Source organism: Phocoena sinus, chromosome 8 (assembly GCF_008692025.1).
Source record: "Phocoena sinus isolate mPhoSin1 chromosome 8, mPhoSin1.pri, whole genome shotgun sequence".
Taxonomy (NCBI): Eukaryota; Metazoa; Chordata; class Mammalia; order Artiodactyla; family Phocoenidae; genus Phocoena; species Phocoena sinus.
In genome coordinates, this window is record NC_045770.1 from 66,404,735 (window position 1) to 66,430,662 (window position 25,928).

At 47.5% G+C, this 25,928-nt stretch overlaps 1 protein-coding gene across 15 annotated transcripts in view; it reads left to right on the forward strand.

The window, feature by feature from the left end:
• Positions 1 to 25,928, forward strand: part of LOC116758806 (F-actin-monooxygenase MICAL2) — a 222,787-nt gene that overhangs the window by 37,553 nt on the left and 159,306 nt on the right. For all 15 annotated transcript variants that reach the window (XR_004351240.1, XR_004351238.1, XR_004351239.1 and 12 more), the window contains one exon: positions 12,944 to 13,284. Coding sequence is in view for 11 of the 15 variants with exons in the window: in XM_032642002.1 (XP_032497893.1) it covers positions 13,021 to 13,284 (264 nt within the window). In the remaining 4 variants the exon portion in view is untranslated. The remainder of the gene's footprint in view (positions 1 to 12,943; positions 13,285 to 25,928) is intronic.

Here is a 25,928-nt window from a genome sequence, read left to right on the forward strand (position 1 = left end):
TGAAAGAAGGGTCAGTATGGGATGGGGAAGCTTTTGTGCCTGAAAACTCCGGCTCATCCCTTAAGATCCAGCTCTGGCGCTGCTTCTTTGAGCCTCTCTCCAGGCTGTGGGTCACTCCATCTCCCATCTCTGTGTCCACATGTCTTGGTACCCACCTCTACTGCAGCTCTTAACTATAATTATTTAAAATTGATTCCCTGAATAGACTGTGATGTCAGCACATAGTAGGTCTTCAATTAGTACTTCAGGGCCTGACTTTGCTTCAGAGGATGGGTAAGATTTGAGCAGGGCTGGGAGGAGGAAGGCAGAGACCAGATGTGGAGCATTAAATGGGCCAGTCTGTCTGATGCAGCCACAGGGGAGCCCTAAGACCTTTAGGAATTGAGCCTAGCAAGGAAATGGGGGCTGCCTGGAGGGGGCTGACGAGCCCATCATGGGAGTTGGGACTTATACAGTGGGGCTTTGGGAGCCCTGAGGGCTTTATGAACAGTGTGGGGTGGTGCAGACAGGACGGGAAGGGGAAGACGCGAACTGGAGACGAGTTAGGAGGCTCCCGGGGTCATTCTGGTGGTGGTCAGAGAGAAAGGGCAGTCACAGTTCACGCCACCACACAGCCTAAATTTTGTGGCTGCTCTTGATTGGATTTTACCAACAAGCAGTGGTTATTGAACATCTGCCATTGCCAGAGGCACAGGTGCCGGGCCCTGGATATGCAACATCTGGCATCAGAGAGCTCACAGTCCAGTGAGGCAGGCAGACCCAAAAGTAGTTCATGCGATAGTCTGTATGCAACCATCACTGGAACCTCCACGGAGTACAGTGTAGGAGAAGGGGGTGTGGGGAGACCAAGGTAAGACTTCAAAGAAGAGTTGCAGCCAAGGATACTGCCTAGCCTGGCGTCAGAGTTTCATCCTCATGTAACCCAGTGGGGTCAGGACTGTTATTATCTCCATTTTATGGATGAGGAAACTGAGGTTCAAAGAAATTAGGTGACTCATCTAGGCTCACACACCTAGTAAGTGGTGGGTCAGGTTTGTAACAAGTCTGCCTGACTCCAGAGCCCACAATGGGGCCCCTGACACTCTGCTCCCTTTGATGTTTCAGCCCTAAAGCCGACTGGGTTTTTACCAAGTGAACGGAGTCTGGATGGGCCTTCTAGATGGAGGGACCAGCGTGAGCAAAGGCACAGGGAGGGAGGCCTGGAAGAGTTCAGTTTGTTAGGGAGCTACAGATGCAGATGGCTCAGTAGGTCTGGTAGTGGGGTCAGGGAAATGGTGAGGTGGCAGGCTGGAGAGCAGACAAGGGGTGAAGCAGGAAGGTGGGTTTTGTCTTGCTCTGCTGACATGTTTGGCTCTCACCCTGAAGATGCTCAGGGAGCTGCTGAAGGGTTTGAAACAGGAACAGAACCTGACCAAGTGTGCATTTCTGGTGGAAAGATCTCTCTGGCAGCAGCTCCAGAGAGAGGCTGGTGGACTGGAGGGAGCAAGCAGGAAGGGCATTTATGAGGAGGTTTTGAGAGTTAAATGAGAGGGGAGGCTGGACAGGAGGCAGTGACTGGGGCTATTGCGGAGGCAGTGCTCGGTGACTGGCTGGCTCCTTGTGGTGAGGGAAGGGGGGCAGAGGAGGTGACTCCAGGGGTGTGGCTTGAGAGTCTGGGTACAGATGGTGCTGTTCACTGAGGCTGGGGGTGCCAGGGAGGTGAAGGCGGAAGGTAAACTGACCACATGTCAGGTCTCTGCAAGACAGTCAGGGGAAGAGTGTAATTGGCATTTGAATACAGGTCTGGAAAGCAGCTGGAGGTTCACGACAGAGGGATAGCTTGATGGGTCATTGGGATGTAGATACTGGTTGATCTGTGGGTGTGTTGAGGTCCTTGAAAATGGGAGGAGTGTGCAGATCAGAATCTGGGGAAATTTCAGGGGCATTCAGAGAGAGATGTGTCTGCACAGACTGAAGATGGGAGAGACCATGGGCAAGATAAGGTCCAATAAGTGACAGTTAGCTGTAGCCACAGAGTTGGTGGTGGCCTTGGGCATGATGCCTAGGTGAGCTATGTGTGGGAGGGGGAATGAGACTGTGGCAGATTAGAGGGTGAGTGGAAGTGAGGAAGTGGACATTGCCAGGCTAGACTTTCCTACTGGGAACCTAGACTGGGAGGGGAAGGAGGGAGAGTGCCATTATTAAGAGCAAATGTAGATCTAACTGTGGTTGAATTTGTGTACATTTTTGAGACTGATTTCACATTGTTAAATTCACACATCCAAAAAAGAACAAAAACACTTTTGTTAGGCAATGAGTTCTTTTTTTTTTTTTGGTTTGAAAAAATGTAGTTACTTGGCACAATTCTTCAAAATGGGGGAGCCTTTGGAGGACAGACTCCATAAGACACGGCTGGGCTGTGAGCTTCTGGGGCAGGGACTGCTCTGTGGTTGTCCTGGGCTCCTGGGTATGGTGTGTGCAGAGCGAGCAGGCGTTGTTGAGAAATCCTTTTCAAGTTCGCTTTTCCATGACTTTTATGCCTCCTCCCCAGCATCCTTCTCTATCCTCCAGACTGATCACTAGGGTTGCAGTCCCTGAGGCCTGAGCTCAGCCATCCAGACACAAAGGCTCACCTGGGGGGTGACTTTAAGGGTGTGCTGGGCAAAGACTCGGTGGAAAATATGCTTTAACTGTCCCATCTCAGCTTAAGGTAGATAAGGGGAGATGATCACCCTTACCACCTATGTGAAAATGCCCCTATTTCTGCTGCGGTTTGGCTTGGGCTACCTCGGGTGGTGGGTGTTATCCCCAGGGCAGTGGGCTGGAAGGACGCTGGAAAAGCACATCCTGAGCCCGCCCCACGAGAGGCACCTTCATGTAATTTTCACAGGGACTCTGTGTTGTTTGTGACTTGCTCAAGGGAATGCTGGGGAGTCGGAAGTCCACGTTCTTTCCACCACACCACATAGGCTTCCAGGGGCTTCCTGAGGGCTCAGGGGGTTATTGAAACCAAGGAAACGACTAGCCTATCTGTCCCATTCTCTTGTCTTATTATAGGGTATATAATAAGGTATATTCACCAGAGGGTGTATATGTGTGTGGGGAGGTTCCTTAATGAGGGGTGGTCAGGCATATTTCTGGGGGTTAACCTCCAATGACAAATCTGGCATTCCTACCATGCTATGGTTTACCTACTGGATTAATTGATATATCCTGCCTAACAGATAAACCCTTGGTTCTCAGTGTCTTCACATACTTCAGGTTTATTTCTCACATATGTGAAGTGCAAATGTTCCTGGTCATAGACTGCTTTCCTCCAAGTGGGCATCAGGGAGCCCAGCTCCCTCCTTCTCATGGCTTTGCCGTCTTGCACATGTGATTTCCGTGGCTGCTATGCTCTGGCGCAAGTGGAAAGAGCCTGGAGGATTGCCACGGGAGGTTCTCATGGGTTGGTCCTAGAAGTTGCGTGCGTCACTTCTGCTCACATTCCATTACCTGGAACTGGTCACGTGGGCTCACACAGCTGCAAGGAAGGGCCCAGGAGGAAGGAGCAATGTGTCTGGTGATCAGCTGGCCTGCCTCTGCCATACCCACCCGGGCTAGAAAGTCACCCACCCCTCAGCTGACTTTTTATTGGTATATTCACCACAGTTATCCACTATTGCATCGAGATCTCATTGTGCCAGATCCTGGCATTTTGGAGTTTGATGAAAGAGGGGGAGTATCATGAACCAAAGGGTCTAGAGCAGAGACCACGTCCCTGATGTGGTGTACGAGGCAGCACTTGGATCCCTCCATCCACTTTGTGTGGGAGCTGTATGGGCTGGTGGTTACAGATGTGGGCTCTGAACTCTGGCTCTAGGATGTCAAGTCACAAGTTCATTACTTCTGGCCATGTGCCCTTGCCAAGTTGCCAACTTTTCTAATTCTTTGAGAAGTGGGGATACCATTATCATTAGATAACAGTGTCTAAGGATGCCTTGGTTTGTTACAATGATTAACTTCTTTAATACATAGAAAGCTTTTTACCTTGCTGCTCAAGACTTCATAGATGCTCGTTAAAGGTCAAGGATTATTATGTTCCCAAGGTCTGAGCATTCATTCATTCATTTAGCACATACTGTATAGAGAGGGCCTTGTGCTAGGAACTGGGAGTAGGGAAGTGAAAAATTAATTTCAGCACAGGACTTACTGTAACCGAGGTAAGTACAGATACTGTGGGAGAGATCCAACGCATTTTGGAAAGGGGTTGGCGACAGGGAGGCGGAGAGTGTCTAGAGGAGAAGAGCTTTGAAGGAAGACTAGGAGTTAGTGGGGTAAAAGGATTTGTTCACATCCATGTGCTGTGCTTAAGAACAGTAAGTATGGGGCTTCCCTGGTGGCGCAGTGGTTGAGAGTCCGCCTGCCGATGCAGGGGACGCGGGTTCATGCCCCGGTCCGGGAAGATCCCACATGCCGCGGAGCGGCTGGGCCGTGGGCCATGGCCGCTGAGCCTGCGCGTCTGGAGCCTGCGCTCCGCAGCGGGAGAGGCCACAACAGTGAGAGGCCTGCGTACCGCAAAAAAAAAAAAAGAACAGTAAGTATGGTATATGATATGTCAGACTCACTGTTTTTTCAAACGGGCCAGCTTCTTTGCCTCGCAGCAGGATTCTCCTAACGTGGACAGGATTCATACCCAGTGTCCCTGAAATTGATGTTAGTCAATGAAAAATATGCGAAGCTCTGATTTTGAGAGACAGAAGTCTTATCTAATGACACGGCCATTGTTTCTCCTCGTTGGAGTCTGATGGCATGTGCAACAGATCTGGGCTGATCTGGACCTGCCCTTGGGGAGTTTTTAGGGAATCTGTACACTGCAGGGAAGAATGCTCCCTGCTTTCAAGGAACTGCAGTCTGCTGGCTGCACTGTCTAGGGACTGTCAGAACACAGGAGTGTTCTCCCCAGGCAAGGGATGGTAGGCGCTGAAAGCTAAGAGCAGGGAGCCCCTACCCAACCTTCCCTGTGATGTTGAAGCAGATTTTACAGGTGCTGAGTGAGGGAGGGGCGGCATTGGTGGTGGTGGCCTGGGGAAGGCAGAATAAGAGATAAAAATTGGAATTTGGCAGGGCTGAGCTTCCAAAGGCTTCCTGGAGTCAAATGAGATTTGGAAGGAATACTGAGAGGAGCCCAGATGACTTACCAAAAAAACAAAAACAAAAATAAAAACCAAGGAATTATGCCATTGAGCCAAATAAATAAACAGCAGGATTCTTTCACTATTTATTTTATTACACTTTAACTCAGAAGTATTTTAGATAATTTGCTTCATTGTTAATTAGGCCACAAATTCTGTCCTCTGGCCTTGGACAGCTCCTACTGTAAGGTGGTGATGGTTTGTTTTTTTAATGCATTTTATTATATTTTTTTTATTGTGGGAAAATATGCACGACAAAATTTACTATTATGACCGTTTTTAAATGTTCAAATTCAGTGGCATTAAGTATATTCACATGGTTGTGCAACCATCACCACCATTGATCTCCAGAACTTTTTCATCATCCCAAATTGAAAATCTGTACCCATTAAACAATAACTCCCATTTCCCTCTTCCCCCAGCCCCTGTCTTTCTGTCTTTATGAATTTCTACTTTCTGTCTCTATGAATTTGCTTATTCTAGGTATCTCTCCCATTAGTTTTGAGATAGGGTGGCCTCCTGGAAATTGGAATTTGGAGTTCACAGTACTCCCAGGCAGCCAATGGGTCATGAAGGTGATTTAGGGCATATGCAGAAGAGGCTGCTGAGTTTTTAGTGGTGAGATGGGCTTGGAGTGTGTGCTGAGATGTATGTTATTTTGTCAGGTCCTGGCCTATAACCAGGTAGGCAGGTGTCCTTCTTGTGGGGTTGACTGGCAGGGGGTCTGTGGGCATAGCTGAGATCATGTCAGAGGTATTATCTTCCCCACTTTCAAGTCTGTGGTCTAGTGAGCAGAGGTGTGGCAGGAATGCAGTCTTGGGGACCTCGTCCCTCACCTGTTGGAATGTAAGCCCGTTCATTAGATTAGCAGTGTCAGGGCTTCTTACAGGATGGCCCTTTCTTTTCTGGAGAAGAATGGCATTGCTGGATGGCTCCAGGTGGCTGGAGCCGTACAGGCCTGAGGAAGAGAAGATACATGAGACCAAGATAGTCTAGTCAGGGAGAGAAGACTCCAGGACTTGGAACGTATAGAGGAGGGAGTTATAAAAGCTGTGTGTGCTTCCAGTAGAAAATCTGGAAATAAAGAGAAGTATAAAGCTAAACATAAATCATCTGAAATACCATCACACACGACCACTGTTCACTTTTGGCTTGTTTCCTTTCTCCTTTAGATATTACTCTAAGGAGTTGGAATCATATCGAGTACTTGAATTTGTATCCTGCTCTTTCCACCCTGATTTAGGGCATTAGCACTTTCCAGAAGGATTAAATGTCTTTATAAATATTATTTTAAAGGACTGCCTAATCCTTTATTGTTTGGTTGCACCGTAACTTATGAAGCCACACCCCGTTGTTGACGTTTGCAGGCTCTAGGAGCCTGAAAAAACTTCAGGGACTACAGAACTTAACCCATTTAATTGACACGGCGGCTTCAGAAAAAGCAGGTCATGTTATTTCCGTCTCCATGGCTCGTATCAATCGGTGACGAAGAGCATGGATTTTGAAGTGAGATGGAACTGGGCTCATTTTACAGCATGTCCACTCGGCACCTTGGCAAATGGAGGGGGTTGCTTGCCCCTCTGAATCTGCCTTCTCTTCAGTCCGATAAGGATGGTTGGATGAGATCACGGATGTAAAGGGCCTGGGACAGGGTCTGGCACCCGTGAGCAGCTGAGCGGTGTGGTTGTCGCTGTTCAGATGAGGCTCGGTCTCCTCATGCCCAGGCCCAAGTTCTGCCCACCTCAAAGGCTTTGCTTCTCCTAGAGGGTTCTTAAAGACAGGCTTAGCAGGACAAGCAGAGATGTGGGACACTGGCCAGAAATCATTGTGGAAAAATTTAAAAATTTGTACGTGTGTGTTTGTGTACACACATGCATACAAGCATGCATATATGCAATACATATACACACATAGACATACATTTATACACATACTCATATATATGCATACATGTACGTGAGCACACGCACACACACGTAGCAGCCACACATGGCAAATTTATACTTGCTTAAGGAAAGTGAGATGAGCAAGTTCTGAAATTACCCCCTACTCCCAAAGTCCTTGCTTCTTACAGAGTAGAAACAGAGAGAGAGAGAGAGAGAGAGAGAGAGAGAGAGAGAGAGAGAGAGACAAGCACCCTACCCCGTAGACTTCTTGTGAGGACCCCATAGGATAATGTGAAAGAGCCTGGCTGCCGTGGGCCCCTGGTGATGTTGGCCTCCTTCCTGGCACTGTGACTGGTCAGCATATGGGTCTCTGACTCATGGGTTTGGGGTGGAGGGGTCGATCTCAGGTCATCCTGGTATCTGTTCCTGTGAGTGTTTCCACAAGGAAATGGACTGAGGTGAGGAGGTGGGAATGTGTGAGGTCATTTCAAGCCAGAGCAGTGGAGTCAAGTCGCTATTGAAAAGGAGTGAGGGGAGGGCTGGGGATGGAAGAGCAAGACCACATGGCCTTGGCCTCTCACAGGGGGAGCAGCACAGAAGGCCAGGGCCTGCAGTGCCCCTGGAGTCTCTTTCCCGAGCTCCCCACCCTGGGCCAGTGTAGACGGAGGGCAGTGTCCAGGCCCTGCTGCAGGCTGGGCACTTGGGTGGACTTTCACAGTACATCTCTTGGGTGCGTTTTCATTAGCCTTTCCAGTTGGGGCACCAGATGGCATGTGTAAGTAGACTGCATGTGTGAGTTCAGCCTGCATGGAAGGGGCTTTGACTTCCTGTGGGTGATCTCAAGGGCTAAACCAGGAGCGGGAATGAGCCATTAGAGAGACAGCATGGATCTCCCTGGAGAGCAGCTAACAGGAATCATCTCACTGAGGCGCTCTTCCAGCCAGAGGAGGCAAGGGTGGGGCAGGCTGCCCCAGGAAGTGCTGCGTGCTCCACTCGGGGAGTTGACCAAGGCGAGGCTGGGACCCCTGGCTGGAAGGAGATTCAAAGTGGCCCTTTCTGTCCCTTCCCAATGCTGGGATTTGCCCCTTTAGGTTCAAGTTGGTGTCACGTGCCCTGGTAGATGGAAAGCCAGGCCTCCCTGGGCCAGATGAGAGGGTGATGTCTGGAGACATCACCTGTAAACCAAGTGTTCTCCCCATGCTGGGCTCTGCAGAGAGGCAGCGTGGGAGGCGTTTCCCACCGCCTTGGCCCTGGCTGCCTCCTGCCTCATCTCAGATGTCAGATCCAAGTAGCCATGACCCAGGGTCTTCCGAGTGCGAGGCACAGAACCGGGGGCTTTTAGTCTTTCCAACCACCCGCGGGTGCACAGGGGTGAAGACCCCCATTTCACTGCTGTGGAAACTGGACCCTGCCCCATGGCCCTTTGGGGAGGTTAACCTGGGAAATGGTAAGTTTGAATGGGGGGCTTGGCAGTGGAAATGAGGAGAGGGTTTGGATTTTAGATTGCATTTACCTTGAAACATGTCTGTGAGCCTTCAGGGTAGGAGGGTTGAGGGCTGTGCTTACCTCATGCTACTTTGAGGGAAGGTTCTGCCCAGTGTCCCTCCCAGCCCTCCTTAAGTTTTTATAGAACTCCATTTTATCCACTGCCTGGTCACACTCTTTGATGCCATTTGGCAGGTGATGAGGCCCAGGAAAGGCAGAGGGTGGGAGTCCCACATGTGAGTGCATTGGCAGCTCTTGGGCCAAGGAGGCTCATCTCTCGTTTTGAGAGCTACTCAGGACCTCTGCATAAACCTTGAACTTGTCTCCCAGTTGTCATGGGCTAAGAGCCCATTACCAGTGCTGGGATCTGAGGCCCTGGGTTCTAATTTGTAACAGCCAGAGGCAGGGAAAGGGAATTGCTTTGTGACTCAAAGTCACATAGGCAGAACCACAAATAAGGGACTCCAGTTGGCAAAGACCAAATTGCTTCAAGGCTATTCTTAGAAACTAAAGCATCACGTCTTGTTTCTTCCCGGAAAATGCAGAAACCTTTCATATTTCTGAGTAGTTGGTTTTATTTATATTTCATATCAAACTCCAAAAAGGCAACAGCTGGGTGGTGATTGACAAGGAAGGCTAACGAGAACTATTACCCAGGATCCTCTGATTTAACTAATCCTTGACCACCTTCTTTTAGGGAAAGAGAGCGGTATCCAGCAAAATACTGCACTCCAGTTTCTGGAAGCTGGGACTCAGACTCAGGGGAACCCTTCTAAATCAGGCTTTCTAGTTCACTCACAGAACTACCTTGTTCCATGGACGTTTTCAGTTCATTACCCAAATTTCCTCATATGAGGTTCCCCACTTTTCATATGAGGAACTTAAAACTCGGAAGTGGAGTTGTCCAAGGCTACACAGTTAGGAAGTGGATTTGAAACCAGATCTTCTGTATAGAAAGCCCACAGCCTCTAATTGTAAAGTATATATAATTGCTTGACCTGGGAAGCTAGTACCAGTGGTCATAATTATGTTCCTTCTTCTCTTCCTTTTGGTCTGATGACGTTTGAGCCATCTGACAAATAGTCATGAGTGCTGGTCATCATGGAGTCACTAGATGCTAAATACATTACCCACATGATTGAATTTATTCCTTACCCCCCCTGTGACTCGCGTATTGGTATCCCCACTGATCAGATGAGAAGACAGGCTGAGACAGACTAGATAAAATGCCGAGGGTCACTCGGCTAGCGAGTGCGTGAGACCAGACTCACACCCAGGTTTGCCACACTCCGAATATCTGGATGCTTTTCTGGGAGGAGACCTACTCCGCATGGGTGTCAGAGTTATTTCTCAGGTCTCTGACTTCAATTGGAAAGCGGTTTTAAAGGTTGAGACTAAACCCTTTAGACGGCAGGGAGGCAGGGCCGAGCCTGGCACGGGCTGCGCGGGCACAGTCCCAGGCAGGGCTTATCTTCTTCTGTCCAGCCATCTCCCTCCACCTTCCCGTATCTCACTCCAGATAAGAGCTAGTTCCTGGAGCTCTCACACCCACCCAGGGCCCTCAGCACCACTTTGTCTCTTTCCCTTGGGGCCCTAAAATTAAGTTGTTCATTTTTCTTTTGTGGGAGGAGGGGAGGCGGCTGGGAGGTTGGGAGGAGTCAGGTTCTTCCAGTTTATAAATTATTCTCTGGGAGTCGGGTCTGGCTTGATAACTCAAAACAGTTCACCATTTTAGACAAGGCGGAGTTGGCGACTTGGAGAATTGATTTACAAAACTCTTTTTTCAAACTAGTGCCTCCCCAGCTTCAAATCTGCCCCAGGTGATGGCTTCAGCATACATCACATCACGCTGGTGCTCCTAGGGCCAGGCTCTGCCATCACTCAGGAATCTCTCACTCCACAGCAACTCTGCAAGCTCTCATACAAAAGAAGCAGCTGAGGCTCAGAGCTTACATGGCTTGTGTGAAGCCAGGTGGGCAGTGAGGGGCCAAGCTGAGCTTTGGACCCAGGTTTCAAGAGGCCCAAAGCCTGTGGTTTTTCTCTGCACCACCTGCCCATCGTCAGGAAGGACTGGAGGATTCCAGTGGAACTCAAGTAGCTTTGCAGTTGTCAGTCAGCTACTGCAGCCCTTGTTCAATCCCGGACATAGAAGTAGTTCCAAAGATAGATAAAGACAGAGGATGTTAGTATGCTCTGAAAAGCGAACGAGTCTTGTTCTCTGTTTATGCTCTCTGGGTGGTGAGTCTTGCACATGGGGAAAGTTGAGACTTTCCCCATGTGCAAGAGGCAAAGTTTATGTGAGTGATGCCAACGTGAGCACTGCAGACATTAAAGGAGCCGACTGATTACGCTACAGGGAATCCATGTCTTTTGGTGCCAGCTTTCCAAGTTGGTTGAATTTGTTGAGTTGAGGGGACTAGAGGATGGAGTCCCGTCTGCAGAGTGGAGCTTGGCTGGGCCTGGAGCAGGGAATGTACTGTTCTCCCTTCGGCCGAGCCTGGTGCCAGGCCCGTTGGAAGCTTTGGGGGGAAGAGATGGGAGGGAAGGGTCCTACGCTGAAGCCCGTGCCACTGCACCCATCAGTATCTGGCTGCCTGGAGAGCTTGTCGGCCCCCAGCAGGCGGCCCCTCACAGGTGGTGTCCAGCCAGGCCACATAATGTGAATGTGTGTGCTTTTCTTTCTCCTGCTCTCCAAGCTTCTTTCCTCATTGTGCTGGGCAGCCCCTCAGCTGCCTCCTTCTCCAATCCACCCCGGCCATCTTCCCAAAGACTTGTCTCACCCCGCTGCTCTGTCTCCTGAGCCCCACGGCCCTCTGGAGAAGCCGGGTCCCCCCTACAGTCTGCCCCAGACACCCCACCACACCTGGTCACCAGTCCTGAACTCCCGGCACCTTGAACTTGCTGTCATTCTGCAGCTGTGCTGGCTTTTTCCAGACTCATGCCTTCATATGGTCCATTCCCCAGTCTTCTAGTGAAAACCACCTTGTTCCTAAAATTGTATCGTTTTGGCATTTCCCTCTTGTGGCTCCTTTGAACTCCTCCAGGCTCTGTTTAACACCTTCTTTGGGCTTCCGTGTGCTGTGTTCATTTTTTACAAGTGCTGGCCTGGCTGTCTTGTAATCAACTATTTACGGGCCTGCCTTCCTCACTAGGCTCCGTCTCTGTATCCCCAACATCTAGGGTGATGCGTGGCCCTTGCTAAGGCACCAGTAGTTATTGCTGAATGAATGAGTAAAAGATTAAGGAAGATAAACACCATTCTCTGCTTTCAGTTTTATAAAGCCAGCCCGCAATCCAAATGCACTCACAGTGGCATTTCGGTCTGGAGAGTGGGAAGCTGCCCAGCCCGAGGGCTTTGTCTCTTGTTTGCTGACCTCCCCCTGCCAGGCCTCTGTCTGGGGGAGCTTGGTATGCGTTTACAGACCCCCTCAAGCCCTCCTGGCAGCTGGGCCAGCCCCAGCTCCTTCACACTTACCTTCTTGCACTAGCTTTAGATTCTGGAAAAATAGCTAGTGCTTTGGAAAATCAGCTCTAATTTATTTTGTTCCTTTGAAACTTAAATGACTTTCCTAAGAAAATGCCTGAGGTTAGAGTGGTGCAGAGAAGAAAGGACGATGGCCAAAACCCAGGCAAGCTATTTTTGTGATGTGAATGAACCTCCATCGCGTTTTTCCTTCCTTCAGACTAAGCACTTGTTCCAAATAGCTCCCAGCTTGGGCTTACACAGGCTCCTTTTGTGCATCAGGAGGAGACCCACGTGTCTCTCTCTCTTTCTGTATGTCTGACTGAGGTGGATGCTGTGCTTCTAGCAGATACTAGGAATGGAGAGGAATTTTGAGAAGTTGCCGTTTGCTGTCTGTAGAAGGGAAAGGCCTGCCTTCTGGTAACTAACGAAGGAAGACTTAAAAGTGTGGTGTCTAAGGATAGGTGGGATGGTGGTCATGAGGCATGTGCTTTGCATTTTGGGGGCTGTGCACTCATGTCATGTGATTAGTTTACGTTAACATTAGTCAACCAATTTATGGCACCAAGAATTATAGGTTTCCAACAGTGCTAAATCTAGTGTGCTTTTCTGGGTTTTGTTTGTTTTCCTTTTGCTAGTTACTACTTCCAGAACCACTGCTCATAGCAAGATTGACCAGGTAATATTGACACCAGCCAGGATATATCTTTGGCAATGTGTAGTTCTTTTCAGCCAGCCAGGGGAGTGGAGTGTTGGGGAGTGAGATTGCCAGCAAGGCAGCATTGCTAGGTTAGAAGGTATGATTATACTTCTCCTATGCATTATGTATGTTTAGTATTAAGTGTTATGTTTAGTATGTTAGTGTCTTAAAGGAATTGTATTTTTACCTCTCCACACCTTCTCCCCACTCTACCCTCATCCAGGAAGCTCACCTCTGCCTCTGCCTACCTTTGCAGGTGTGACGTTTCTCTAGGTACTTCATGGTGTTCTCCTCCATCCTCTCCACACCACTGCTCTACGTGGCTCCTGAAACATGGGGGAAAACGAGGACGAGAAGCAGGCCCAGGCCGGGCAGGTTTTTGAGAACTTTGTCCAGGCTTCCACGTGCAAAGGCACCCTCCAGGCCTTCAACATCCTCACACGGCACCTGGATCTAGACCCTCTGGACCACAGAAACTTTTATTCCAAGCTCAAGTCCAAGGTGACCACCTGGAAGGCCAAGGCCCTGTGGTACAAACTGGACAAGCGTGGGTCCCACAAAGAGTATAAGCGAGGGAAGTCTTGTATGAACACCAAGGTAAGGGAAACTCCAGCATGGATGCTTCTTACCCTGTGGGCCATGTGGGTTGGCTTGTTGGGAGGTTAGGAAACTGTTGCCATTGTAAGGTTCTTAGTGGGTGTGGATGTGTTTCATTGTTTGGCTCAGCTGAAGGTTGCCTTTGTCTGTATATGAACAGCTTATCCCAGTTGGGGGCTCCTGTCTTATCATGGTGGCCTCAGCAGCTCTTCTTGTGTCCTTCCCAAGGCGTAGAAGATGAAGGCATGCTTGATGTTATCCTGTTTCTACTATTACTACTACCACTACTTCTTCTAGTAGCTACTGTTTACCAGGTAGCTTCTTTGGGCCAGGCGCATTCTGTACGTGGTCTTGTTGAACAGCACAGTAGTCCTTTGGATCATTTAAGAGAGATGAAATCTGAGAAGGCAGTTACCTTGCCCAAAGTTACGAAATAAGAAGGCAACCTCGATCTCTCTGATGCTAGGGCTTAGGCCCTAAATTCCCTAGAGAGGCATAATTAGAGTTGTGTCGCCCTGGGAGCAAACATTTTAGAAAGCTCCCTGACTTTAGTTGGGTAAGAAATAGGTCTTTGGGGCTTCCCTGGTGGCGCAGTGGTTGAGCGTCTGCCTGCCGATGCGGGGGACGCGGCTTCGTGGCCCGGTCCGGGAAGATTCCACATGCTGCGGAGCGGCTGGGCCCGTGAGTCATGGCCTCTCAGCCTGCGCGTCCAGAGCCTGTGCTCCGCAACGGGAGAGGCCACAACAGTGAGAGGGCCACGTACCGCAAAAAAAAAAAAAAAAAAGGTCTTTGGTCTTTACTGTCTTTTCTTCCCTCTCTCTTTCTTCCTCTTCACATCTCCACATTCTCCACCTCCCCATCCCCTTCCTCTGCTCAGGATCCCACTCACAGCTAACCCTCCACAAGCTGGTCACTTTCCCCACTGAGTGGCCGTAGGCGACATCGGTGAACGTGGGACTGCCCAGCGCATCACATCTCTGATAGCTCTGCATCACCCATCCCCAAATGGGCAGCCAGAAGTCAAGAGTTCCCTGGGGGCTGTCAGCCCTGGGCACTGTTCCAGGCTGCATGTTTAGGTTAAAAGCAGCGAGCGAGCTGTATTTAGACCTCACAGGAGGTAGCTCAGCCAGAGCCCTTGGAATTCTAGTCAGTGCCAATCCTAGACAAGAGGATTGAACTCTCCATAGAGATCAGGACTGTTGTGTTTTTGTTTTGGTGATGTGGAGCCGTTGAGTCCACCGTGGGATACGCCGCTTTCCCTTGCCCCGGGGGAGACAGCTGCCAGGCTCCTCTGAGCCTGGGACGCACAGACCGTTTGGAGCACAGGCAGGCATTCCATCAGGCTGAAGCAGCCCAGTCGCCTTAGCCCAGAGCATATTAGCCATCCAGGAGGGGCCTGCCTATAACCTGCCAAGCTTCGGCCTTACACAGGGGAGAGGGAAATGTTAAAGAATAAAGGGGGGTGGGAGGTGGGGCCAGTATCCTAAGTGCCACCCCTGCCCAGTACCTCCTTTCCTAGTTGTTGTAACTTCACGGTTCATGGTTCACTGGGCAGCTCTTCAGAGTTCCAGGAGGGGGAAGCTTTTAACTTTCAAAGCTTCACCCTTTTCAGTAATTGTATATGGTGGTTTTCTTTTAAAATGACCCATAGAAGTCAGGCGGCTGGGGTGCAATATGTTTTCTCAAGGAAGATTTTCAGAGCTCTTATTGTATCAGAAAATGCATTGCCCCATACACCCAACAGTTTCTAGCTGCTGAGGGACTCTCTTGGTGATCTGAAGACAGACCTTCGGAGGGAGTCGGCCAGCGGAGGGATGGAATGGAGAGTTGACCACCATGAAGATGTCCGTTCAAAAATCACTAGCCGGTTGCCTGGTCTGTCTGGCCAGCCCCTATTTTATAAGCTATGATGGCTTGGAGTGGAAGAGTCCTTACATCCTGTGTTTGGCAGGTCATCGTTGATGCCTAAGATACAAAGGAAAAGGACTGTCTTTAGTTAGTGATGCTGGGTAAGAGTGGTTCTTGCCCAGGAATTTATACACCTTTCTCAGGAGGAGGAACAAAGACATTTGAAATGTGGTAACCCATCCCATAAAAACTACTTGGATCCTAAAGTGTAGAAGATACATTTGAAAATGCACTCTATGGATGGTTGTGACTGTGTTAGGCTACTTTATCCTCATGTTTCAGAAACTCAAACTAACCTAAACAAAACAGGGAAATGAGGGAAGTGATTAACTCGTATAAACAGGAAGGTCCAGACACTCACAGTCTTTCCCATCCTCTCTCCTTCCATCTCTCTTAGATGTTTTGCTCTGTTTTGGCTTCATTCTTCCCTCCTGCGAACAGATTTTCTTCATGATGCTAGCCTCTCGTTCATATCTTTGTAGCTCTGTGACCCAAAAGACCAGAATCTTTCTCTTCCTGCTTGGTATGGAAAAAAATCTCAGGGAAGGATTTCAACTGGCTCACCCCTGGGCCGGTTATTGTGGCCAAAGCCAGAGGAGCTGACCACTGTCTTTGGCAGCCCTTTTAAACATCACGTGATTGACATGAGGGAGGAACAGGTCCCCAGGGATGTGGAGGTGGGAGATAGACAAACAGCAGGTGTCCTCTACCTGACAGGTGGCTGCTTGTTTGCTTTCTGGTTATGGAACAGGCCTCGCCATGTTGGAGTCACGTGGCTGTGTAGTGCTCACTCTAAGAGCCTGGCGCTCCTGGTTGTGAGTCAAGCAAAACAGAACGTGGTCCTCCCTCTTTTCTGACATGAACAGACACTGTCTTGCTTACACACTTCACTTAGGTTTATCCTTTGGTGTACTAGTTTACGTCATCGAGCATTAGCCAAACGAGAAGTGCTGGGCATTACTGTGCACGTGGTTCATCATTAACGCTAAGCCGTGTAGCACAGGCGTGTCAGGTACCAGACCTGTAGCCAAGCTCCTGCTTAGCCACAGGTAGAATGGGAATGAATGAAATGCAGCCAGAACTCCCACCTTCGCCCTGATGTGGATGCCTCTCGGCACCATCTGGAGTGGATCTGGGCCTCAGCTATTCACAAATATTAATCAGCCCCTTCCAGGCGCTATGAGCCCTGTCTGCTCCCTCATGCCAGCAGGACCGTGTGTGTGTGTGTGTGTGTGTGTGTGTGTGTGTGTGTGTTAGTGGTGATGGCAGCGGGAGATTGGTGACAGGGATCTATTTGGAGAAGATGACCTCTGGTACAGGTGCCAGGGGACAGGGAGGAGGACCTACAAGGTCCCTAAAGCAGTGGTCTAGGTGCCAGCTGCATAATCTAACTTGAGATCAGTGTTCATTATTGATTGTTATGGATGAGGGTTTTGCCAGGCACTTAATAATTCTTTCCCTGGGTGTGATCTGTTTGCAAAAGAAAGGAACAAGCCAACGTTGCTTGAGCCAACGTTGCTTGAACCAACGAGCAAGCCAAAGAAACTCTTTCAGGACTGATATTGGCTCTGAATTAGAGTAGTACCCGGATCAAATGCCACATCCAATTGTGTAATGTTCCTGGGGAAAACAGCCCTGAAGAAAATGCAATACATAATTTGGCCTGGGAATTACCATCATCACAAAGTCATGGAGACTGCTCATTTATTTTATATGTACCTTTAATGCTAGGAGAAACTTGAAAGAATGTTGTGTACAATCTTGCATTTGACAGATGACAACCAGGGGGCCCAGGAAGCTATTTGGTTGAAGCTAGCGGGAAGCATTGCCAAGATTCGGATTCTGTTTATTGGTTTCCTCATACAGTGTTTCGTTCATTCATTCATTAGGTATTTCAAATACCCTAATACCTTAGTAGGTATTTGACAGAGGAAATGGTTTGAAAGATTAATAAGAAGTGGTTCTCACTTGAACTTTCTATAGAGAGGACAGAAGTGTCATCATTTCTGTATTTATTCAGTTAATCATTTATGAGGTGAATGATTATTGAGCAGCTACTATGTGCCAGGCACTTGTCTAGGCACAAGACAGCCACTTAATAGCTCTGCAGCCTTAGGCAAGTTACCGAAATCCCTGATCCTCAGTAGACATCTCTGTAAAATGAGGATAATAATGGTACTTTCTTCATGGAGTTACTGTGAGGATTAAATAAGGTAATCTTTGTAAAGTGTTTAGAATGCTGCCTAGTACATAATAAGTGATCAGTAAATGTTTAGCCATTATTATCATTAATATCGTAAGTGCTATGAGAGAGTTGTATATACTGTTCTGTAGGAGTACAGAAGAGCGACTGGGGTAGTCTGGGAATGCTTCCTGCAAGAGGAGGTATGATTTGGGGCTTGACAGACGAGTAGGAGTTTGCCTTGCTTTACTGAAGGAACAGCTAGAGGGAACATAAGGCAGAGAAAAATATTCTGGTAAGAGTACGTTACTCATGGAATGGGAATGAAGGTACCTGTGGAGAGAGGGAAGCAGGGAGAGCGTGAGAACCAGAGAGAACAGAATGGATGAATGGCGGGAGACCAGAAAGGCCTCCTGGGGCCAGACTGTGAAGAGAGGGTCCCTCGGTCAAACAGAGGACCTGGAGGGTCACTGAGGATGAGCCCCCGATTTTCAATCCAGGGTTCTTTCTCCCACCCTCCAGGGGGTGGCTCAGTAATCACAGGTAGCCAGTTCAGACCAGAAGGCATTTGTACATCATTGCCATAAAAACCTGCTTGCAGGAAATGACTCATGGGCTCCTGTCACCAGCAGCTATGGGGCCAGCCTATATAATGAAAACTCTTGCGTTATCCTGTGAGAAGGAAATGTCTGTGTTTTGTGAACATCCAGCAGGGTCATGCCACACCTTTTGCACTTGAACGTGACCTTTGCCTGCCTTTGTGTCTGCACTGGCTCCCCAGTGGTGGGTAACCCAGGCCCTGGTAATGCTTGCAGCCCAACTCGTTACGAGCTTCATGAGCAGAGCACAGCAGGAGCAAGGAGGGAGGGAGGGAGGGAGGGGTGAAGCTGGGAGGCAAGGCCGCTATCTCCCAGCCCAGATAAACCTATCTGACATTCCCCACCTCTGAAATCACCCACCAGGGCCCTCAAAGCCAGGCTGTGCTACACTGGCTGGGAAATGTCTAGCACCGCTTTGCCTAATACGGACAGTTGTAGGCATAACCGACAGAGTAGAGGATGGTCCCTGTGGTGTGACCTTCTGTACCAGTTGAATGAAAAGCTGCCATAGGACTTCCCTGGTGGCTCAGTGGTTAAGAATCCACCTGCCGGTGGAGGGGACATGGGTTCGAACCCTGATCCGGGAAGATCCCACATACCACGGAGCAACTAAGCCCATGTGCCACAACTTCTGAGCCTGTGCTCTAGAGCCCATGAGCCACAACTGCTGAAGCCCGCGTGCCGCAACTACTGAAGCCCACGTGCCTAGAGCCCATGCTCCGCAACAAGAGAAGCCACCTCAATGAGAGGCCCGTGCACCGCAATGAAGAGTAGCCCCTGCTCGCTGCAACTAGAGAAAGCCCATGCACAGCAACAAAGACCCAATGCAGCCAAAAATAAATAAATAAAATAAATAGATTAAAAAAAAAAAAGTTGCCATAAACTCTGGATCTGTCCACTTACCTGACAGTGGACTTGGGCGCTGTTACACTAGGCACATCTGCAAGCCTACATTACCAACTGGGTTGTGTGAATCACTACACTTGTCACCACAGCTCCACACAAAGTGTATGGGGTTTGCGTGAGTGCATGCATTGAACATGCCATGTGAGCTTGAGGAAATCCATTCCCAACAATATTAAACCGAGATGAAAAAATTCTTTTTTGGCTGTCTTCATAGGACGTGGTTAATCCGGGTTCACTGTGGTTCATTTTACAAGTACATTTATAAATAAAGACCTCTTTGTCTTTTTAAGAACAAACTAATTTGTTTTCTTTAATTAAAAAAGAAATGCATGCTCATGATAAAAAACAATAATTCAAGTAGGAGAAGAAAATATACTGTGAAAGGAAGTGCCTTTCCCCAGGCCACCAAGTTTCCTCTCTAGAGGCATCCACTGTGCCATTTCCCGTGCGCCCTTCCTGAAAGTCTTTACACGTGTGTGCATGCGTGTGTGTGCATGCAAGCATATGAATGTGTGCATCCCCCTTTCTCTTATTTAATGGGAAAAATTTTTACATATTTGTTGTACACCTTTTTTTCACTCAAAAATATATCTTGGAGATTGTTTTATATCAGTACATGGGGAATCTAAACCCTTTTATTATTTTCATGGCTTTTTAAGGCATGATATTTTATGGTTCCATCACAATTTATTTAACTGCTTAGGTTGTTTCCAGTCTATTGCTGTCTTAAACAGTACTGCAGTACACTTCCTCATACACACTTTGTACACACATGAAAACATGTCTACGGGATAGATTGTGAAAATTTCGAAGTCCAAGGGTGTGTGCGTTGCATTGACAATGTTATAGGCATTGTCAAGTTCTCGTTCGTGGAGGTTCTTGCAGTAGACACTCCCAAAAATAGTGCAGGAGAGTGATAAGAAGAGCCCTGGGATGTTGCCTTCTTGGATTTCCTTAGCTTGGCTGAGTGGGCATTGGGATGGACACCCTCCGAGTCCTGGAGTCTGGGCTGGGTGGCCTTGAATGGGGCCACTGAGTAAAGAGCAGTTTGGTAGCAATATGGTAGGGACCGCTGCTGCCCCTGTAATAATCACAATCACAACTATGTCATTAGTGTTACTGCCCAACATTTGCATAATGCTTTATAGTTTCACGTACATGGTTTCATTAAGAAGTTTGCTTTCTCTGTAAAAGGTGAATGCTCTTTAAAAGAAGAGCAAATACAAGTGTATGCTTTCCTCTTCAAAACGTCATCTAATAGTGGGAGCTTTTAGAGCCCTGGCCCAGGGAGGATCTGTACTTTTTGTGCTGAACAGGGGTACCTTCCTGACCTAGCTAACTTGTTCTCTTTATGATTCAATTTAAACTAGTATCACCTCCTCCAGGGAGCCTGCCCTGACAGCCTTTCTACATCCCCCTTCTCTTATTTCACCCCCAGTTGGGTTTGGTGCCCCCATGGGCTCCCAGACTCTGGTCCTACCACTACCTTGCTGATCGGTATCCCTCATTTACTGCTTTTTTGGCCACTTTCCCACTCATCGTGAACTCCCTGAGGACAGGGACCATGTCTGGCTCACCTTTGGGTCTGAAGCACCCAGCACAGGGCTTGACACAGGGAGGTGCTCAGGGACTAAATGAATGAACTGTGTAGCTCAAGAGGCTTCTTTCTGGAGCAATTCAAAGAGCATACTGTTAACATATGTAGTTCTTTCTGGAGCTGTACTGGGTGAGTCCTGGTATTTCCAAGCCCTGATAGTGGGTTTACAGAAGCCGAGACCAGCCAGCCCCTTATTTCCTTATTCAAACGTCTGTGCAGATTTGCATCTGACCATTGCTTGTGGGCATCCTCTCCCTGTGGTGTGGGGTGAGGACCACAGCCTTGTCTGTGCCTTGACTAACATCTGGCTGTTCATGGAGCTTTCAAGGGGGCCAGGGAAACTGGGCCTGTAGGCCTGTGAGGCTGAAGCGCTGGGCCTCCTTTTTCTTGGCGAAAAAAGAAAAACCTCTCACAGTTCCTGGCCCACCCAGGGTTGCAGAAGGCCTTAGGGAATCTCTGGCCAGGATTATGCAAATTAATGTGTACACTGGGCAGGGCAAGAGGAAACCATGAAGCAGTTTCATGCTCTGCTTCCCAGACTGGAAGGTCTCTTGGCTTCCCTCCTCCTGCTCATTGGAGGCTCTTGCTGGGCTTTGCCTTTTTTTCATAATAAAAAATATCTTGGAGATCAGTATATTCCATGGCAGAGGATTATGTCACTTAGTGTGAATATATCTATCTCCTATCAACCAGGTGGGGTACCAGGCTGAGTTCAGCCTTCCTGCCACAGGGAAGCTCCTGGGCAATTCACTGGGCCCAGCACTTAGTTTGTTCTCCCCTCTGAATCAGAAAGGATTGCACTCAGCTGCAGGTAACTGAAAACTCAACTTCAGAGACTTAAACAAATAGGGGCTGATTTTTTAAACAGAAGTCAGGAGAAAGGTGGTGACCGGAAATTCAATGGCTATGTTCTCTGTGATTCTCTGGGCCAGTGCTGTCCAATAGAAATATAAGGTGAGCTACGTATGTAATTAAAAATTTTCTAGTACCCACAGTTTGAAAAGTACAAAGAAATGGTGAAATTGATTTTAATAATATTTTTCATTTAACATAATATATCCACAGTATTATTATTTCAGCATGTAGTCAATATATAAAATTATTACTGAGCTATTTTACAGTCTTCTTTTTTTGGTATTGTCTCTGAAATTCTATGTGTTTAACAGCTCAGCTCAATTCAGGTTAGCCACATTTGAAATCCTCAGTAGCCTCATGTGACTAATGACTGTTGAATTGGATAGTGCAGCTCTAGGCTTTTCCTCATACTTGTCACCTTGTAGTCACAAGATGGCTGCTGCAGCTCCAGCCATCATGTCTGGTTTTGAGGCAGGAAGAAGGTAGAAGGGGCTGCTTAAGCTACATACATTGCTTTATCACATACACAAAAGTGTTTCCAGAAACCCCATTAAAATATAAGCTCCTTGGGGGCAGGAGTTTTTGTCTTTATAGTCTCTGCTGATTTTCCAGCCCCTAGAATAGTAACTAACTAAAGAATAGGACATATTTGTCACGGGTTAAGTTCTTCAGAAGTAGATGCTTAGAAGGTGTTTGGGGTGCAATATGTTCATTAGTAATCAATACCTGTGAAAGGAATGGGGGAGGGAAGCAGGAATGGGCAGAAGAAGTCAAACTATGTAAAAGAGAACCAGATGCCTGTGGGTTCAAGCAGCTGAGTCTTTTCCTGCTTGGCCTTTTAGCCAGTGAGTTTTGCAAGAGACAGGGGTGGGAGGCCACAACAGACCTCAGTTGATATAGGATGATCAGCTGTGAGCTACCAGCTCTCTCTATAACATGTTTAACATATACACCAATGCAAGTAGTGTATTGTAGAACATGTATAGTTATAGATAGTGTATTATAGAACATGTATAGTTATAGACATGTATATTTAAGGGGAGTAAGTTATAAATTTAATAGTATATACACGAATTCTTTTATTATATATTAAATTATATTACATAAAAAACTATTTACCTTAAACTTCTATGCAGCTTCTTGGGAAGAAAACCCGAACGTGTTTTAACTTCAGAGCCTTCAGCTGTATGGAACGTATTTCACTGCCACCTGGCATATCCCACACCTCCTCTTATGCGTCGTGGTCTTAAGAGATATAGGGTAGCGAGCTATCACCAAAGGTTCATCAGTGGGAATTCAGCAGTGGGAAGATTTTTATTCTCAGATCCTTTCTTCAGAGAGAGCTGTCTAAATCTAAGGAACATACCTGGGAAAATTCTTTTATGTCCAAATCTGCAGAAGTCTAGGGAAGTTCCTTTACCCCTTCTAGTTAGCATGCCAGTGTTTACCATGCAGCTGTGCGTTGTTCTCTCTGCTTTAAGGAAGCGATCTTTTCCATTTTCTCCCTCTCTCTCCCTCTCTCTTTTTCCCTCTCTCTGCCTCTGTCTCTGTTTCTTTCTTTGGTATTCCTAATGTTTCCCTTTTTTTACTGTGGTAAAATAGGTATGACATAAAATTTGCCATTTTAACCATTTTAAAGTATATAAATCAGTGGCATTAATTACATTCTCAATGTTATACAACCGTCACCATTTTCTATTTCCAAAATTTTTCACTGTCCCAGATAGAACCTCTGTACCCAAAGCAATAACTCTCCAGTCCCCGCCTCCTTCTCCCTAGCCCCTGGTAACCTCTGATCTAGTTTCTGTCTCTATAAATTTTCCTATTCTAGATATTTCATGTAAGTGGGATCATATAATATTTGTCTTTTTGTATCTGGTTTATTTCACTTAGCATAGTGTTTTCAAGGTTCATCCAAGTGATAGCAAGTATCAGAACTTTATTCCTTTCTTTTTTCCAATTTTAGTAATATGTTTATTTAACTCAGTTTATCAAAAATATTTTGATATGGAATCACTATAAAAGTTATTAATAGGATATTTTAGATTTTTGTACTAAGACTTCGAAATCTGGTGTATATTTACCCTGTTAGTACATCTCAATTTGGATGCTAAATTTTAATCAGAAATACTTAATCTGTATTTAGATTTCATAATATTTACAGTTAAAAAAGTAGATTCACGTGTCCAACTTATTTCAGTCATACTTAGTTTTCCACTAACTGAATTGAGTCTGGGTTTATTTTTTAATTGTGGTAAAATATATAACATTAAATTTACCATTTTAAGCATTTTTCAGTATGCAGTTCAGTGTACATTTACACTGTTATGCAGCCAACACACCATCCACCTTCCAGACTTTTTTCATCATCCAAACTGAAACTCTGCCCATTAAACAATAATTTCCTATTCTCCCCTCCCCCGAGCCCCTGGCAAGCACAATTCTACTTTCTGTGTCTGTGAATTTGGCTACTCTAGGTACCTTATATAAGTGGAATCATACATATTTGTCCTTTTGTGACTGGTTTATTTGACTTAGCATAATGTCATCAAGGTTCATCCATGTTGTAGCATGTGTCAGAATTTCCTTCCTTTTCGAGGCTGAATAATATTTTGCTGTATGTACATACCACATTTTGTTTATCCATTCATCCCTCTCTGGACACTTGGGTTGTTTCCTCCTTTTGGCTTTTGTGAATAATGCTGCCATGAACCTTGGTATACAGTATCAGCTCAAGTTCCTGTTTTCAGTTCTTAGGGGCATATACCTAGGAGTGGAATTGCTAAGTTATATGGTAATTCTGTGTTTAACTTTTTGAGGAACCACCAAACTGTTTCCATTTACTCTTATTTTTAAAATTGCCATCCCTGGGGCTTCCCTGGTGGCGCAGTGGTTGAGAGTCCGCCTGCTGATGCAGGGGACACGGGTTCGCGCCCCGGTCCGGGAAGATCCCACATGCCGCGGAGCGGCTGGGCCCGTGAGCCATGGCCGCTGAGCCTGCGCGTCCGGAGCCTGTGCTCCGCAACGGGAGAGGCCACAACAGTGAGAGGCCCACGTACCGAAAAAAAAAAAAAATTGCCATCCCTGAGTTAAATTGTTCACAGTTATTAATTCATTCAAAAAATCATTTGGAATGTCTACTACATGCCAGGCACCAGGGATACAGCAGTAAAGAGAGCAGATAAAATTCCTCCCTTCCTGGAGTTTACATGCTTAGTGAGAGACGACAAATAAATATACGTGGCCTGAGTGTGCCTACCTGTGTGTGTGTGTTGGTGGTAAACTGCTAGGGAGAGAAAACAAGGTGAGGGCAATGTGGGTGCCCCGACCAGAGGCGGGTTACTGTTTTATATCGGATGCACTAGAAAGGCTTCTGTGAGATGGTGACATTTGAGCAGAGACCTTAAGGAAGTGAGACATGAGCATGTGGCTCTTAGAGGGAAGAGAATTCTAGACAAAGGGAACAGCAACAGGCGTAGAGATGCTGGCAAGCGAACGTGCTCAGTTTATTCTCCAAACAGCAAGGAGACCCATGCAACTAGAAAGAGCCAGGCCGGGGTGGTGAGACACGGGTCCAGGAAGGGAATGGATCCAGATCGCATGGGCCTTGGAACAACTGGAAAAACGTTGTCTTTTACTCTGAATGAGATGTAGGGCTACTGGAGGCGGTTGAGCAGAGTCACGTGATCTGACTTCCTCACGGAGGGACTTGCAAAACCTTGGAGATGAAGAAAGGAAAGGTATCCTAGAGTCTCTCCCTCTGTGAATAACAGCTCTCTCAGGCCTAAGGAATTTATTGCATCCTCTGCTCGTCCTGTCTTAGAAGAGCTGCTTGCTCTTTCACCACAGGCCAGCAGATTAGGGACAGGCTGAGACCAGCCATGCTGCCCAGGCAGGGTTATTCCCGTTGAAAGTCTTCCTGGAAGGGAAAAAGTCCTCCCGAATATCCGCAGCACCTAACACTATGCAAGAAGGAGTAGATCCCTTAATTTACTCTTTTCTCTCTGATTTAGCGACTGCTCTCCAAGTGCCAGTCCTCTGGGCACCAGAGGAGGATGACAACAGAGAAGGCCCCTGCACTCGTGGAGCTTTCCATCTGGTCCAGGGAGAATAGAAACAGACAAAGATAATTTTATCATGTCATCCCAAGAAGGTCATAAATAGGGTATTATGATAGAAAGAACCGGGGGAGGGGAGTTGATTCTAGACAGAGTGGCTGGGAGGTGACATTTAAGCTGAGATCTCTGAGTAAGAAGCAGCCAGCTGGTAAAGAGCATGTTCAGCGAGGACAGCAAGTGCAAAGGCCCTGAGGTGAGAAAGCTCTCGGCCAGCTGGAACAGGCAGCAGGGCAGCCAAGAAGGGCCTGGAGGGGAGTGAGCAGGGCGTGCCATGGTAGGAGGTGAGGTTGGGTGGGGAGACAGGAGGCAGATCACTGAAAGGCCTTTCATGTAGTCCATTCTAACAAATTTAGGTTTTATTCTCTCTTTGAGTACCAGCTCCACTGCTTGCTAAGTAGTATGACCTTGCCTCTTGGAGCCTCTGTTTGTTCATCTGTGAAATGGGAATAATAATAGTTATAGGGCTGGAATAAAGGTTA